At 34.8% G+C, this 15289-nt stretch overlaps 1 protein-coding gene across 1 annotated transcript in view; it reads left to right on the top strand.

The window, feature by feature from the left end:
- The window catches only part of PDE4D_4 (cAMP-specific 3',5'-cyclic phosphodiesterase 4D), a 131238-nt gene that overhangs the window by 92630 nt on the left and 23319 nt on the right, over positions 1-15289 (top strand). Inside the window, exons 2-4 of the mRNA XM_051217383.1 lie at positions 9318-9404; positions 11647-11720; positions 14812-14933. Coding sequence (XP_051064776.1) covers positions 9318-9404; positions 11647-11720; positions 14812-14933 — 283 coding nt within the window. The remainder of the gene's footprint in view (positions 1-9317; positions 9405-11646; positions 11721-14811; positions 14934-15289) is intronic.

Here is a 15289-nt window from a genome sequence, read left to right as displayed (position 1 = left end):
CCAGGATCTACTGGTTTCGCGCGCGAGCACTTAACCATTAGACCACTGAGCCGGAATCCAACGGTGTTAATGCCTAACTTCAACCAATCCACTAAGTTGCGCCACTGTACACCATTGTCTTCAGTGAGTTGGATGCCGGCTCAGTGGTCTAGTGGTTAAGTGCTCGCGCGCGAGTTCAGTAGGTTCTGGGTTCGAGCTCCGCGTGGTGCGGGATCGTGGATGCGCACTGCTGAGGAGTCCCATACCAGGACGAAACAGCCGTTTAGTGCTTTCAGGTTTTCAATGGTGGTCTAGCTTCAAATGACTCATGATTTCAACCTGTGAAATTTCTATCCATTCTACTTGAGTCACGTTCTGACCTTGTTAATTATTCACTTATCAATCTTGACTGTTTTTATATGAGCGCGTAGGTGTGTGTACACTTCTTATCATCATATGTCTGTAACTTACTTTTGTGTGCCTATAACTATTGAATAACTCTTGGTTAAAAGGAAGTTGGTTTACCTGTCATCTCCACTGCGCGTCGTTTCTCTTCTCTTTATTCTATTCGCTGCATATACAAAATATATGTATTCAAAAGTCCATTCTTGTTATTTGACTTATTTAATTCCGTTATTGATTAACGCGATTGAAATCGATGATTATATACGAGGATAGGCAACATATTCATTCCAATAACAATCATTCATTACGATCAGCTTGGAGTCAGATCTCGGGCTACTAAAGTAGAAAGCCCTTTCTACAACATCGTTCAAGATAAATGACAATTAAATAATGGGCCTCCACACACACACACACACAAAACATAACACTATCAACCTTCGTTTTTGTTTATTATTGATTTTTGAAATGATATTTATCTTTTATTTTTTTTAAAAAAAAAATTAGGAAAATCACTATGAAATGATTTTAGTAAAAATAAAAAGTTAAAAAAGGTTTATTTTCAATATTCAATTAGTTGTGAAGTGAAATTGACGATTTGTTGTTGTTGTTGTTGTTGTTGTGAGAATCAACTCTATTTAATAGTTCAATAAATACATCAGGTAGTTCATTTTATTTATTTATTGAATAAATGAAAGTAGTAAACAATTTGTTTATTTATTTATTTGTTTATTTTAAGATTAATGAATCAAATGAATAATGATAATTAATTATGATTTGTGAATGAACTTGTATAAGTAAAGTAAAGTATATATATATATGTATATCTACGTAGTGTAACTCATCTCATGTGTATTTCCCCCTTTGCTTTAAGTATGGATAAATATTTTACTATGATAGGAATAAATTTTCTATAAAGAATAAATCAATTTAATTTAATGATGATAACATGTAAGTCAACAGCCTGAGCAGCAGTAGGTCTCAACATACATAAAGGGAAAAACAACACACTTGACGAAGAAGATTTGGAAGATATAAAAACCTTTACATATTTGGGCAGTATCATTGATGAACATGGTGGATCTGATGAAGATGTGAAGGCGCGGATCGGCAAAGCAAGAGCAGTATATTTACAAGTGAAGAACATCTGAAACTCAAAACAATCGGCAACCAACACCAAGGTCAGAATTTTCAATACAAATGTCAAAACAGTTCTATTGTATGGGGTGGAAACCTGGAGAACTACATCAGCCATCATCAAGAAGATATAAGTGTTGATGAACAGTTGTCTACTCAAAATACTACGGATTCGTTGGCCAGACACTATAAGCAACAACCTACTGTGGGAAAGAACAAACCAGATCCCAGCGGAGGAAGAAATCAGGAGGAAGCGCTGGAGGTGGATAGGACACACATTGAGGAAAACACCCAACTGTGTCACAAGACAAGCTCTCACATGGAATCCTCAAGGCCAAAGGAGGAGAAGAAAATCAGAAAACACATTACTTTGAGAAATGGAGAAAAACATGAGAAAAATGAACAAAAATTGGTTAGAACTGGAAAGGTAGGCCCAGGACAGAGTGGGTTGGCTGGTCGGCTGCCTATGCTCCATTGGCAGTAACAGACATAAGTAAGTAGTATGTGACTCCGGTTATTATTTGTTTGACCTTGCCGTCAAGCTATCCTCATTGTTTGGTTAAAAATGATAAGATTATAATCTATAGACCACCATTAGGAGATACTAAAGTGGCCTTGAGAGAATTTAATTAATCATTAAGATCAAGACAAGATTATGATTTAGAGTGAGGTGTTGGGATTAGGAATCAGAGATAGAAATTATGTTTAGAAATCAGAGCTAAAATTCTTATCACGAGTTGACACCGGTTGTAATGCTAAAAGCCTACTTAGTTATATAGATGAAGTTATTTCGTGCAAAAAATCCAAAATTCGTTATTTTAAGTTTCATCGGTCCCTTCATATTTTCGTCTAATAATTGACTATGCAATAGCTGATCGGCTATCAAACTGTATCTTCTTCCATGAACTAACGGGGTAAAAGACGAAGAATAGTTAGGCAAATTGTAAAGTGTATATATATATATATATCTACGTAATGTAACTAATCTCATGTGTATTTCCCCTTTGCCTTAAGTATGTGTAAATGTTTTACTATGCTGAAATACATTTTCTGAAAAGATTAAATCAATATAATAATATGTTTTGTTTAACAGTATAGGTACATATGTGCGTGGTCCTACGTTGTAGCTGACTGGCTGACTGAGTGACTATATATGACGCATATAGTAGGTAATTACCTATTTCCTGCTAAAGTTAAGATTAAATAAATCAAAATAAGAATGGATGTAAGAGTGGTGATCGAGAGGTGGTAATATGTATTTGACTTTGTTCACTTATTCGTTCACATATGAAAAGGAGTTACAATAGTAGTAATAATAATAGTTTACTCAGTTAGTCAATCAGTAACAACGTAGAACTTCGTACGTACATACATCAGTTCGAGTTGACATACCACATTAGCACAGAGATACAGTTGTCGACTCAAATTCCGTATTGGTAGAGCTAGTAAGAGACTGAATCATCATGCTTAAAGTTGTATTTAACAGTCGTTTGCCTTTAACAATTGAGAGAATGATTTATGTTGTAACCTCCACACTTTAGCTACTACTGGTTCATTTATTCCAATGGATCAATATATGTAGGATGGGGATCAATTTGAACATAGATAACATAATACATTTCAGCAACATTCAAGAAAGAAATAAGAGGAAGATGGTTAGAAGTTATATCTGTTCTTAAACATTTAACCCAATTTATTTACTTCAGTGATCTTCAAATTGATTTTGACATTGTTCTTAGAATTCATTTTAATCAACTAGGGTATCCTCATATTCAACTATTATTTTTTAAACACAGGAAGTTTTTATTATCTATGAAAATAAAGCCTAAACATTGTAAATGAAAGCTGTATGTTTTATTATTTTCTTCATCATGGCTTTAAACTGTTATCATTTCAATTACCATTACTATATTTCCATTGACTTGATCTTACACTTAAAAATGCCACCCTTTCTCACCTCTTCATTTATTTCACATAGTCCTAAGGTTTCTAAATATAAGTGTTTCCAATATCGCTACATTTGATTTCATTCCTTTGTTTTCTTTAATTTTTGTGACAAATAAGTATGGGGTTGTGAAGATTGTTAAGTTTTCTAACTGAGATCATTAATCGATCGATGTCATATCATCATTTAAAGTCTAGAAGAACTGGAAGGCCGTTTCATTCTAGTATGGACTCCTCAGTAGTACGCGGCCACGATCTCGAATGCGGTAGTCGAATCTAGGACCCTCAATCTCGAGCGTGAACACTTAATCCTTAGACCACTGAGCTAGCTGTGTTATTGTCTAATTTCAACCAACAGACGAAATTGTGCTACTACCTCTTATTATCTGTGGTAGATACTTGTCTTTACCTGACATGGATAAGCTCCACTGGAATAAAATGCCATTCAGTGCTTCTAGGTTTTCAATGGTAGTTTAACAACGATTGGTTCATGATCTCAATCATAAATATTTTAATTATCTGACTGCATTCATACTGTAACATAACGTCAGCTTACAAATTTTACATGCCTTGTTTATTTACTGATAATATATGTAACATAACACTACATAACCCATTATTATTGTCCTGTTATGACATTAACATGTTTATGAATTTTCAATATTTTATCACACAACCGAATCTCAACGAATATGTATGATTTTACAGTTTGATAATAAGTTTATTGCAAAGTAATTCTATCGCTGAATTCATTGTTTTAAAAATGAAATGATCAGATCTAATTGTTTTATTTTGTATTTATCCTAATTACTACTGACATTTTAATAAGTAGTAAACAGTTTGTAATATGAACATCACTTAGATCGTGATCACATGATAATCTACTCTAGAAAACGATGAATTTTTTTTTCTATCAATATATAGATGTATGTGTACATTGATAGAATACTTTAACTTTTAAAGTAATATGTCATATGACACCGACGATGATGATGATGATGTTGAAGATGAACTGAACTTTTATGGAAATCAATTATTTTTTTTAAAAAAAATGTAATACATTGTAAACATTATTTAAGCGATATTGGTCATATTTAAGTTAACATCATACTAGTAACATACATAAAACGATAGGATCAACTAAGAGTAAGTGAGTTCTAAACGTATATGACTTTTTAAATAATAAATAATATGAAATAGGAAAATAAAAGGAATTATGATCCTTTCAGTGTTGATGAAATTAATATCATTCATTTCTGTCATTGAGATGGTAGAGAAGATTTGTAGCTTAGGTGGATGATTTTGATAGAGTTTTGTTTTCTGAACTGGATGATTTAGTTATGGAGCTTTCATCGTTCTTGTGAACGATATTATCAGTATAAATTTCATGGAAGCTCCACGACCAAACCATCCAGCTCAGAGAACGAAACTCCATCAAAATTTCTATCATTATATTGTATTTGTGAGATTATTTTATCACAATAAGTTGATGATATTGTTAAATTTTGTACCTATACGTAGTTGAATTTGACTAGTGAGAATTTTTATGCTAAGGTTAACTAGTTGTCCAGTTATATATGGTATTAAATGATTGTCTACTCACTGTACATCCATGCCTTCATAGGAGATTGAGTTCTGGCTATTGATACTTCACAGTAAATGTTTAATCTCAAGGTTATATTCTTAATCCAGTTAAGCCATGATATTGAGTGATCATAACTGAATATAACTGGTAATGAATGTTTCTTATGCGAGTGTACTTTACCAAGGAGTTGTATATTAAAATGATACAACTGTCCAGTGTGTCCTAGTTTTCACTGATTATTTTGTTAATGTCAGTCTGTGCATTTAAAACTAATAAGTGTTGTCATTAAGCCGGCGATATACTTTAAATGACTGTTACAATGTAACTAACTTTTTAGGTTATAAGCTGAATTTATATGTCTATTTGGACTAATGAAGAAAACTTTCGTTGGATATCCAACATGATCATCAAGAAAAAATATTCATGTAATGTGCTTAATCGATAGTTGGAAAAAATATGCACTTATTAGTGGGGATTTGAATTATCCCTGAATATCAACAATGGAACAATTCAGACTCTTCCTAATAATGATATAAACGTTTTAGACACTAAACAAATTAGTAACTACTCAGATACAGTGACCCAATGTAGAATCCTTTGATGTTTGAAGTGAAAGATATTGGATTCGTGTTCCAACAAGGAAATCAGCGCTAAGATTCAGGTGTACCTATTTGATGAATCCAGAATAGGATGAAATATAATTTCGGAACTCTAGTACTAGTCATAATCCATCTATTAAAAAAGAAATGCGAATCACTAAATAAATAAAATACACAGTAATATGGATAATATACTCATTATTTTTGTAGTGTATACTTGTCAAATTCACAAGAAATCAATCATGATGTTAGGATATGATTCATTGCGGACAAACTACAGGATCTTAGAATTAGCTAAATCACATATAGAATAAGTTCGCAGGAGTTAAATCGTTTATGTATACTATGAGTGACTTTCTGGTTGATGGAAGACAGGAACTATTTCAATGCATTGAATCAAAGAAAAAGAGAGAAGATAGTGAAAAATGTGAACTGAATGACTTCATCAATAAACTAGTATACATATCGCATATCCTGAGACCATCGAGTAAGTAATGCAGTTGTTAGGAAACGGGTACTAGGTAAGGATGGCAAATCAATTGATGACGTAGTGAAACTTCATCAGTTGAGATGGTTGAGACATGTGTTACAATTATGCCCAACCATCGACTGTCTCGATGTGTGATGTTCAATGGTATAGGAGTATGTCGGAAGAAAGGTAGGAGCGGCCAGACCAGAACAAATCGATGAAGTCACTGACAAGTGGACTGAGTCATGCTGGTAGGTGTAGAATACCTGGTTGGGATCCGCGAGATGATAGCAACCAATGGTTAAAGACGTTGAATGACATGGCTCAAAATCGTTTGCAATGGTAGGAGCAGGTACATCCACTCCTTGTGTTCCCCCAAATTCTAATCTTCTGAACTCTTCATGACCCTTTTTTCTCTTTCCAAATTTATTTCACGAGATTATACTCCTTGAATAGTATCTTTCGGATTACTGCTTATACTCTTACCGCCTCTACCACTGGGGTATGAATCGGCAATTGTATATCTGTGCTAATGTGGTATGGCAACTCGAACTGATGTACGTACGTACGAAGTTCTGCGTTGTTACTGACTGACTGACTGACTGACTAAATATAATGCTCATTCCATCGTACTTTTGTCTAGACTCTATTTGTAAACTATGTTGAATTATTAGTCGTTTGTTTCTTTTAAAAACTATTCATAAATTACAGTCAATGAATTACTAATCTGCTATGTACTTTTAAGTACCTCATTTGCATATCTATTTGTTTTCCTACTGTTAAATTCATGTGAGCTGTGATTCTGAATAATAAAACTGTTCGTGAGCACTTATCTAGAAATTTTTTAGTGGTCCTGAAATATCTAACTCCGATTTGATCGTGTGATTATCGTTATCGACTTATATATGTCACCAGTCCTCGCATATAATTATCGGCTTAACTCACGTTAGTGAATAACGGAATTAAATAAATCAAACACGAGAATAAAGCTTTGAATACGTCTATTTCGTACACCCATTGATCTGGACAGACAATCAGGGGAAGGAAGCAATGAAGCGAAGAGAAGAGCGAAGCAAAATGACGCTCGATGAAGAAGGCATGTAAGTCAACTCACAGCATCAATGAATTAGTACACGAGCAATTAAAACGGCTCAATTTCTAATCTGACGCATTCAGCAAAGCCAGTGAAGTAGCGACATATACATACTTAAATCGTATTATCTTATGGATATTTCGTCTTCGTGTCTATTCTGCTAATTGATCTTTTCGGCGGATCATTCCACTTTGGTTATAACAATCAATCACTTTCGTGGCCCTTCGTTTTGTCACCAATTATGCCTGATGATGATGTTATCGACGAGATTATAGAAAAGCTCACCATTTTAGTTGTACCGTGATCTCTCTCCGATTTGATCGTATGGTCAAAAACTGCGTTTATTTCGCGTGACTCTCTTTGCTTTCTTCACTTCATTTCTCCGATAGTTTGTCAGAATCGACGATTGTATGAAATACACGTATTCGAAATTGGTTCTCGTATTTGACTCATTTAATTCCGTTATTCACTAACGCAATCTATGTCATTGATTATATACGAGGATTGTAGATATATATAAGTTGATAGCGATAATCACATGATCAAATCGGAGTCAGATATTCCAGGGCTACTAAAGATTTAGGAGTGTGGGAATTTTTATGACTTAATGATTTTGTAGTGAATACAATACAGTCGGCGTTCAAATCTTACCTCCAACCAATACAAAGTTGCTGGACTTATTATTTCAATGTGAAGTAGTCATGGATGCAACACGATATAATTAAAGGAATTCAAGAAACTGATTAAAGCTATTATTTTCACCTTATTACTGAGAATAATGGCATTTTAAACCATCAAATCATTTGCATTCGTTTCATTTGCCTATTTTACTTCAAATGATCAAGTAGTATCATTGAACATAGTCATATAACAGTAGTACATAATATTCCCCTACCACAAGCAAGTTAGGTCTTCAGTATGGATGTTAAACGACTCTCTGTGTTTGATCATCGTTGTCTCCGAAAGATTACTGACATCCAGTGTCAACACCATGTTAGTAATGCAGAGGTTCCACATCGATGACAATTCAATTGGTGTCACCATCTTGAAACGCCGAATTCGGTGGCTCGGACAAGTTCTACAAGTATCGTCCCAGAAAATTCCTCGTCGTGCATTATTTGCCGACATTGAGACTGGTTGGAAAAAGCGGAGAGGTGATCAATGTATGGCATGGTGTCATGATATGAAAGGAAGCTGCACAGGACTGGCTTCTGTTGGTCCTTCACGACTCTCTGATTGGGGTCCTAGAGATGGTGTAACACGGTGGTTAGAGACGTTATCAGATATGGCTCAGAATAGGAGCCAGTGGCGATCCTTCTGTAACCCTCTTTTACTTTCTTTATAAAAAGTGACCATACCTTCCTTAACTGAAAGAATTCTTTCTGGTTGTAACTTCCTGTTTCCCCCAGTACTACTATTATTAATTCATTACCATACACTAATTTGTGGTCGTTATTATTCTTTCTTTCTTTTTACACTCAACTAACATTCTTTATCTCTTCCTATTCTCATTATTATTGTGCAGGTGTATACACTCTCTGTCTTCCCTTAAACTAAGAGATTAAAATCGCTCCATATCTTTCTTTCTATGAACCAATTCTTTCTTCTTGTACTATATCTCTATATGCAATCTTTCTCTTATATATTACCACCTTTGACATAACCACTGCTATGAATCCGGTGTTCATCTTGCTGTGCTAATGCTGTATTGCGACTTGGACTGATGCACATGCATACGCCTAATCCTACGTTGTAGCTGACTGGCTGATTGACCAACAATTATTGTGTGGCGCATATATATATATCTGGTGCCCCCTTGTACCAAATAAATAAATAAAATTTTCAGTATGAAAGTTATAGAGATAACTGAATTTTATTAAGATCAATAACCGATCTATTCTAAACAATCATTGATCAATATTATATGTTGGATACTTATTTTACAGGTATTTATACATATATCATTATAGAATTAAATACTACTTGTTAAAATATAGTAAATTATACCATGATCAAAAATAAATTAAACTAATAATATATTGAATGAATAAGATGATTATCTACTATCTTTCATTGTTATTCTCTTCGTTCCTTTTCTTTTTTTCTTAGTGAACCCAGTGTATTAATAACTCCTTTTGCTCAAATTTTAACTATTCTAAATCGTGCAAGAGATTTCTTATCTAATTATACTTCAAAGTGAGTTATTGTTGTTAATTTCTTGTTATTATTATCCAAAAAATGAGGAATAACGGTGAACTGTTTAGAGGATTTTGGTTCAAGATGAATTTCACTGATTGAAATCATGAGTCAATTGGAGCTAGACAACCATGGAAAACCTGAAAACACTGGACGGCCGTTTCATTCTACTATGGACCTCCACGGCAGTGCGCATCCACGACATTCATGATATTCGAACTCAGGACCTATCAGTCTTGCGTGCGAGCGTTTAACCACTAGACCACTGAGCCGACATTCAACGGTGTTAGTGTCAGACTTCAATCAATCCAGGCGGGATCGTAGATGGTCACTGGTGTAAAGTACCACAACATAACAAAATGGTCGTCCACTGCTTCCGGGTTTTCCATGGTGGTCTAGCTTCAATTGACTCATGAATTCAACCATTAAATTGCTATAGTATCCACAAAACCCCTTCTGATACTAATCAACACATGCTCATTAGTGACTGGCTTCAATAGGTATATCCTGGAGTTCTAGTGAGAAGCGGTGACCAGTGGAGTTCACTCGGGTCTGTTGTGAGATAGTAACTGACTGAAGACAATGGTAAATGTGTCGCTCGTTTTCATCGATTAGTTGAAGTTATACATTAACACCCTTGGATGCCGGCCAGCTCAGTGATCTAGAGACCAAACGACCGTGCGCGAGACTGATAGGTCCTGTGTTCGAATCCCGCGAGGCTAGGTCGTAGGTGCGCACTGCTGAGGAGTCCCATATTAGGACGAGACGGCTGTCTAGTGCTTCCAGGTTTTCCATGGTGATCTAGTTTTAATTGACTCATGATTTCAATCATTGAAATTTCTAAAATCTCCACAAAACCCCTTCTAATATTAAGATGAATTGATCAATTGGTTATAACTGAAATAAGATTTGATAAAAATATTTATCATTTCAAATTGATCTACATGATATTAACAGTATTAGATTGTGGAAATTGTTAAGTTTTTGATTGAGATCATGAATTGATTGATATTAGACCACTATCATACTAGGACGAAATAGCTGTTCAGTGTTTTCAGGCTTTTAATGGTGAGCTAACATAATGAAAGAGGAAATTACCTAAGATAAGAAAAAAACCAAATAAATGGAAACTTAATATCACTAACAGTAATGCAAGATTGAACAAGAGAAAAGAAAGCATAGTTGAAAAATAGAATGGATAATTAGAGTTGACATACAAACTAAGTTTAAATAGATGATAGAAAATGATGGTAAAGATTTGTAGCTTAAGAGAATCATTTTTTGAAATTGAGTTGTTTGAGTAACATGATTTAACGGCGAAATTGTCACTGGACAATATGTTTATCATCAGGACTATGAACTTCAGACAGGAATTATAAGAATTTCTTCACATATAACTAATAGTTTGTCTTGTCGACTTTAAAGTCTACAGACTGTTCTTCATGTACGTCCTACATGTACGTCTGCATATTTTGATTTGCTGTCTTTAGAGTTATTCTAACTTACTCCTTTTCCAGCTGTCATTGGATTCCGGGGTAGGTGGTAGTTAGGCTCATTGGGGATATCTAGCGTTACCACTTCAACAGATAATTATTTAGAAGTTCGTCTATGAATGAGCTCTTTTTTTATCTAATGCTTGACGATTGGCAGAACATATGACCATGTCAAACTACTATGCCGAAATTCTGTACTTCATATTACCCTTTTTTTAGTCAATTCAGGAAACAGTACAATTAACAGCAGTGTGATTCAGGCTTAACTGTCATGATTTTAACTCGATTTTCTCCTATGATCTCACAAAGTGACAGAACTTGAAATGTGAATCATTAGTGATATGATTGAGGAATCTTAGTACGACAATCAAAACGGACTTAAGTTGACAATATACTATGAACTTGTGCTGACCAACATGTAGCAGAATGAATGAAAATTTAAAGTAGAAAATTTCTGCCTTATTGACCTGAATTATTGATTCCTACTTCAAATGCTTCTTGCCAATTTGATTTGAATCCAAAGCTTCACTGGTGGAACAGTTAAGTGATTATAAGAGTACGTAACTGACTGATCCTAGCTAATCAATTCCATTTGTTAATCATCCACTTTCCGATTGATATCAGTTTATGTTGATGATTAGCTCCAAATTTATGTAATAGCTATCAACACATCCCAGATGATTTCTTATAATACGAAATCAATAATAGTTTCAAAACCAAACCTCCTTTATTCTGCTTCTTTATTTCAGCTCTCCCTCTTATTCTCCACATGATCCTAATATGTTTAACACGAAGTCAGTTGGTTGTGATGAAAAATATGTTAGTAAGTTACATGTTTAGGTATTTTTGTTTTTTTATTTATTTAAAAGAAAAGAACAAAGATGCCTTGAATTTCCAGAAAAGATGATTTATCCTTCATTTAATAAAATATTAATGGCTCTCCGCATGATTTCAGTGTTCTGGCTTCCATCACTGATGGGGTTGTGTATAGGTAGTGATGAGGAGTCTTTCACGAAAACGAAACAATTATCCAGTGATTTCTAGTTTCTCAATGGTTATTTAACTAAGGTCAATCTGTGATGAGAACCTACAAAATTCAATAGATCTCTACAATCCTATGTATTAGGGGATATTAGCTAGATTCCGTAAATGTTAACACAATGTAGTGTCCAGCCTGTCAAAATAAATCTTGTACAGTATTCGTCGGACTACAGAAGCGATAGCCAAGCGAAATAACTTCATACAATTTTTCTTAGCTTTGTTGACCTTAAGTTTAATAAACTAAGGTGATGGAGTATATTTTTAACTCAAGATGAGGATGTTAGAGGTGTCGTGGTCTGCAAGCTGAAGGGTTTGGTTGTGAAGTTCCCACTGTTCTTCTGAACGACATCATCATCAGCATGTACTTCAAAAATAAGTGAGAAACTACAATTTCTTCACAATTGACTAATATCTTATTCTGTTGACTGTTGATTGTCACACATAATTGTGTGGTCGTTGTTTGTAAATTTACTTTATGTTTCTCTTCTGATCTTGATAAGAAAAATAAACAAACTAAGGCTATGGAAAATAATACTAGCGGTGTGTTCCAGCCGGATCGGTTGGTAAAGCCTTTTCTGGTGAAGGTCATATAGACCCTTCTGGAGTGGGTTCCGTATTTTCAAGGCTCACAAACCCACCATGTGGATGGGATTTTGTGCAGGTCAAGGCCTCGCAGGGCTTTACGTATATCTTGGTATCGTAATAAAAGCCAGTAAAGAATTTTTTGTTATTACTTACCCTGGATAGGTTTAGTCTACATGCATAATAGGTAACAGACAGACTTTCATCAGAGTATTCCTTAGTATATATACAGGTATACCTACTCTGTGAGTAAATATATGTTATATGCACACCGGTAACACATAGGTTTTATCCCATGCATCCCATAGCATAGTATATTCACCCACCTGGGAGGGCAGATGTTCACCACTCCCTTGGAAACATATTTGCCACACTAGACTGTTTATTACACATTACATGCATATCATTCAGCACATAGCTACCGCCACAGTACTTCCTGACACATATAAGCAAGAGCATTCTCTCAGGTGAGGTTGTTGGTCACCCCACCCTAGTGTTTGCTACCATATCTTCTCATTATGTCTCTGATCTGATAGACTGGGCAACTGATTTTATTAGACATATGGCAGACAATATTTCAGCTAACGTTGCCTTTGTACGACACCACACGTACACCTTTTGCATATACTTACATACATGGATTGCAAATGCCCGAGGTCTTCTGCAATTCATATACATAAGCATACACACCAGGTGACTCGGTGCGGTTAAGTGAGCCTCGAGTTAGAACCTGAGTTGATGAAGATACAACAGAGTGGGTGATCAGTCCGGCTGTACCTACTGTCCGGAAGCGCCTTGAGGAGACCTAGGGTCGGGTTTCACTGCCAAAGATAATAATAATAAGTAAAGTTGTTTGCCAAACCTAATTCAGACAACAAAGAGATAAGAGCTTTAGAAATTTCTCAGGAATACAGGGACTTGTTGTAAGAGCTTAAATTCCCATAGCTTTCGCTATATGTACAAGGTAATATAGAACCGCGTGGGCAAAATGATTTGTTTCCATCTACTACATGGTGTGTATCGGCCATTTGTCACAGAACGAAACTATGTATTGTTTTGGTCATCCCATTTCTCAATCACGAAGTGAAATGTTCAGTAACTCGTTGGGTGAGTTGACTGATTCTACGTCAGATATAGCTTTCTCGACAGGGGAAACTGGACTTCTAGATACATGTAGATATATACCTGTTATCGCACTATCAATCTGTACTTTTTACATATGATCCTTGTTTGATCATGCAATCTATTTCGTTTTTGTCGTTAATTCATAAACTCCCTTGATTGGTTTGTTAATTTTCTTATATGCATATAAATATTAATGAATATTAGAGTCAAGGTAAATAAAAGTCTAGTTGGTAACAATGCTGTTCAGTGGTATATGTTATTCTAATTTCCACGATGGAGATCCTTGATAAAACATATCAAGGTCAACGATAAAGAATAACTAGTTTAGTGTGTTTGCGTGAGAAAGTGAACTATGTTAATTCATTTCAATCTATAGGCTGTATTCAACACAGATTGATCTCAACTGATATACCACTGAATATTTGGCTTCGTCACAGGTTCGGGCTCTTTATTAGTATACAGCCACAACCATGGTAAGGATTGAACACAGGATTTTAACCACCAAAACTACTATTTCAACTTTCATTAATTCGTAATATAGTACGACAATCATCCAGTACAGTTTATGGAGACTCAATACTGATATAACTAAAGTCTAACAGTCATGAATTCTTTCTCTAGAACTTAAGGAACCTATTGAGCTCATGTTGTGGTCTTCGTTAATTTTGGATAATGATTATTAAGAAAGGTTAAGAAATGATCTTTTTGCATGTGTTCAGTAATAACTTTGTCAATATGAAACAATTTAATTGAAAAGATTTTGTGGAGATCGGTTTAATTTGCAAGTTATATTCATCACAAATTTATTTCTCATGAAGTTCCTGCAAAAAACTATCATTTATCCCGTGAACTCACTGTTCTAGTTTGTACTATTGACATGGTCATATGTGTACACTAGTGAAGAATCTTATATTATAGAAGAAACAACTATTAAATGCTTCTTGATTTCTTAAGGTACCTTGAATGAGATCAGTTTGTGATGAATACTACCTACAAATAAGTAATTTACTTAATAAATCATCCGCTTGATAACTCATTTACTCCACTTACCCACACATACATATGCACGAGCACACACACACACACATACACACATAACAAAAACTTGGATCCATTAAAAGTCTATTCATTGTGATAATTTTTATTTTATTGTTAAATAAAATTAGATTGTCTACATCAATTTGATGTAGATTATGTGAATCAATTATTAAATGAATTTGATTGGTGTTTGGAAGTATTGGATAGTTTACAATGTAAACGTTCTGTAAGCAGTTTAACACGGATGAAAGTAAGTTATTCATATGTATATATTATCTGATAATGATGTAAGAGAATTTTTGTACTTTCAACTTATTTAGAATTTCAATAGTTGAGATCACGAGTCAATTAAAGCTAGACAACCATGAAAAACCTGAAAACATAGGACAGTCATTTAGTCCGATTGTGAGACTCCTCAGTAGTGTGCATCCACGATCCCGCCCCCCGCGCGAGTTTCGATCCCAGGACCTATCAGTCTCGCGCACGAGCGCTTGACCATTAGACCACTGAGGTGGCCGGCATCCAACGGTGTTAATGTCTAACTTCGTGAATGTGCACTACTGAGGAGTCTCACAACAGGACGAGACGGCCGTTCAGTGCTTCCAG

Source organism: Schistosoma haematobium, chromosome 5 (assembly GCF_000699445.3).
Source record: "Schistosoma haematobium chromosome 5, whole genome shotgun sequence".
Classification (NCBI taxonomy): Eukaryota; Metazoa; Platyhelminthes; class Trematoda; order Strigeidida; family Schistosomatidae; genus Schistosoma; species Schistosoma haematobium.
Note: the sequence above shows the minus strand (reverse complement) of the source record. Positions and strands in the feature narration are given on the sequence as shown.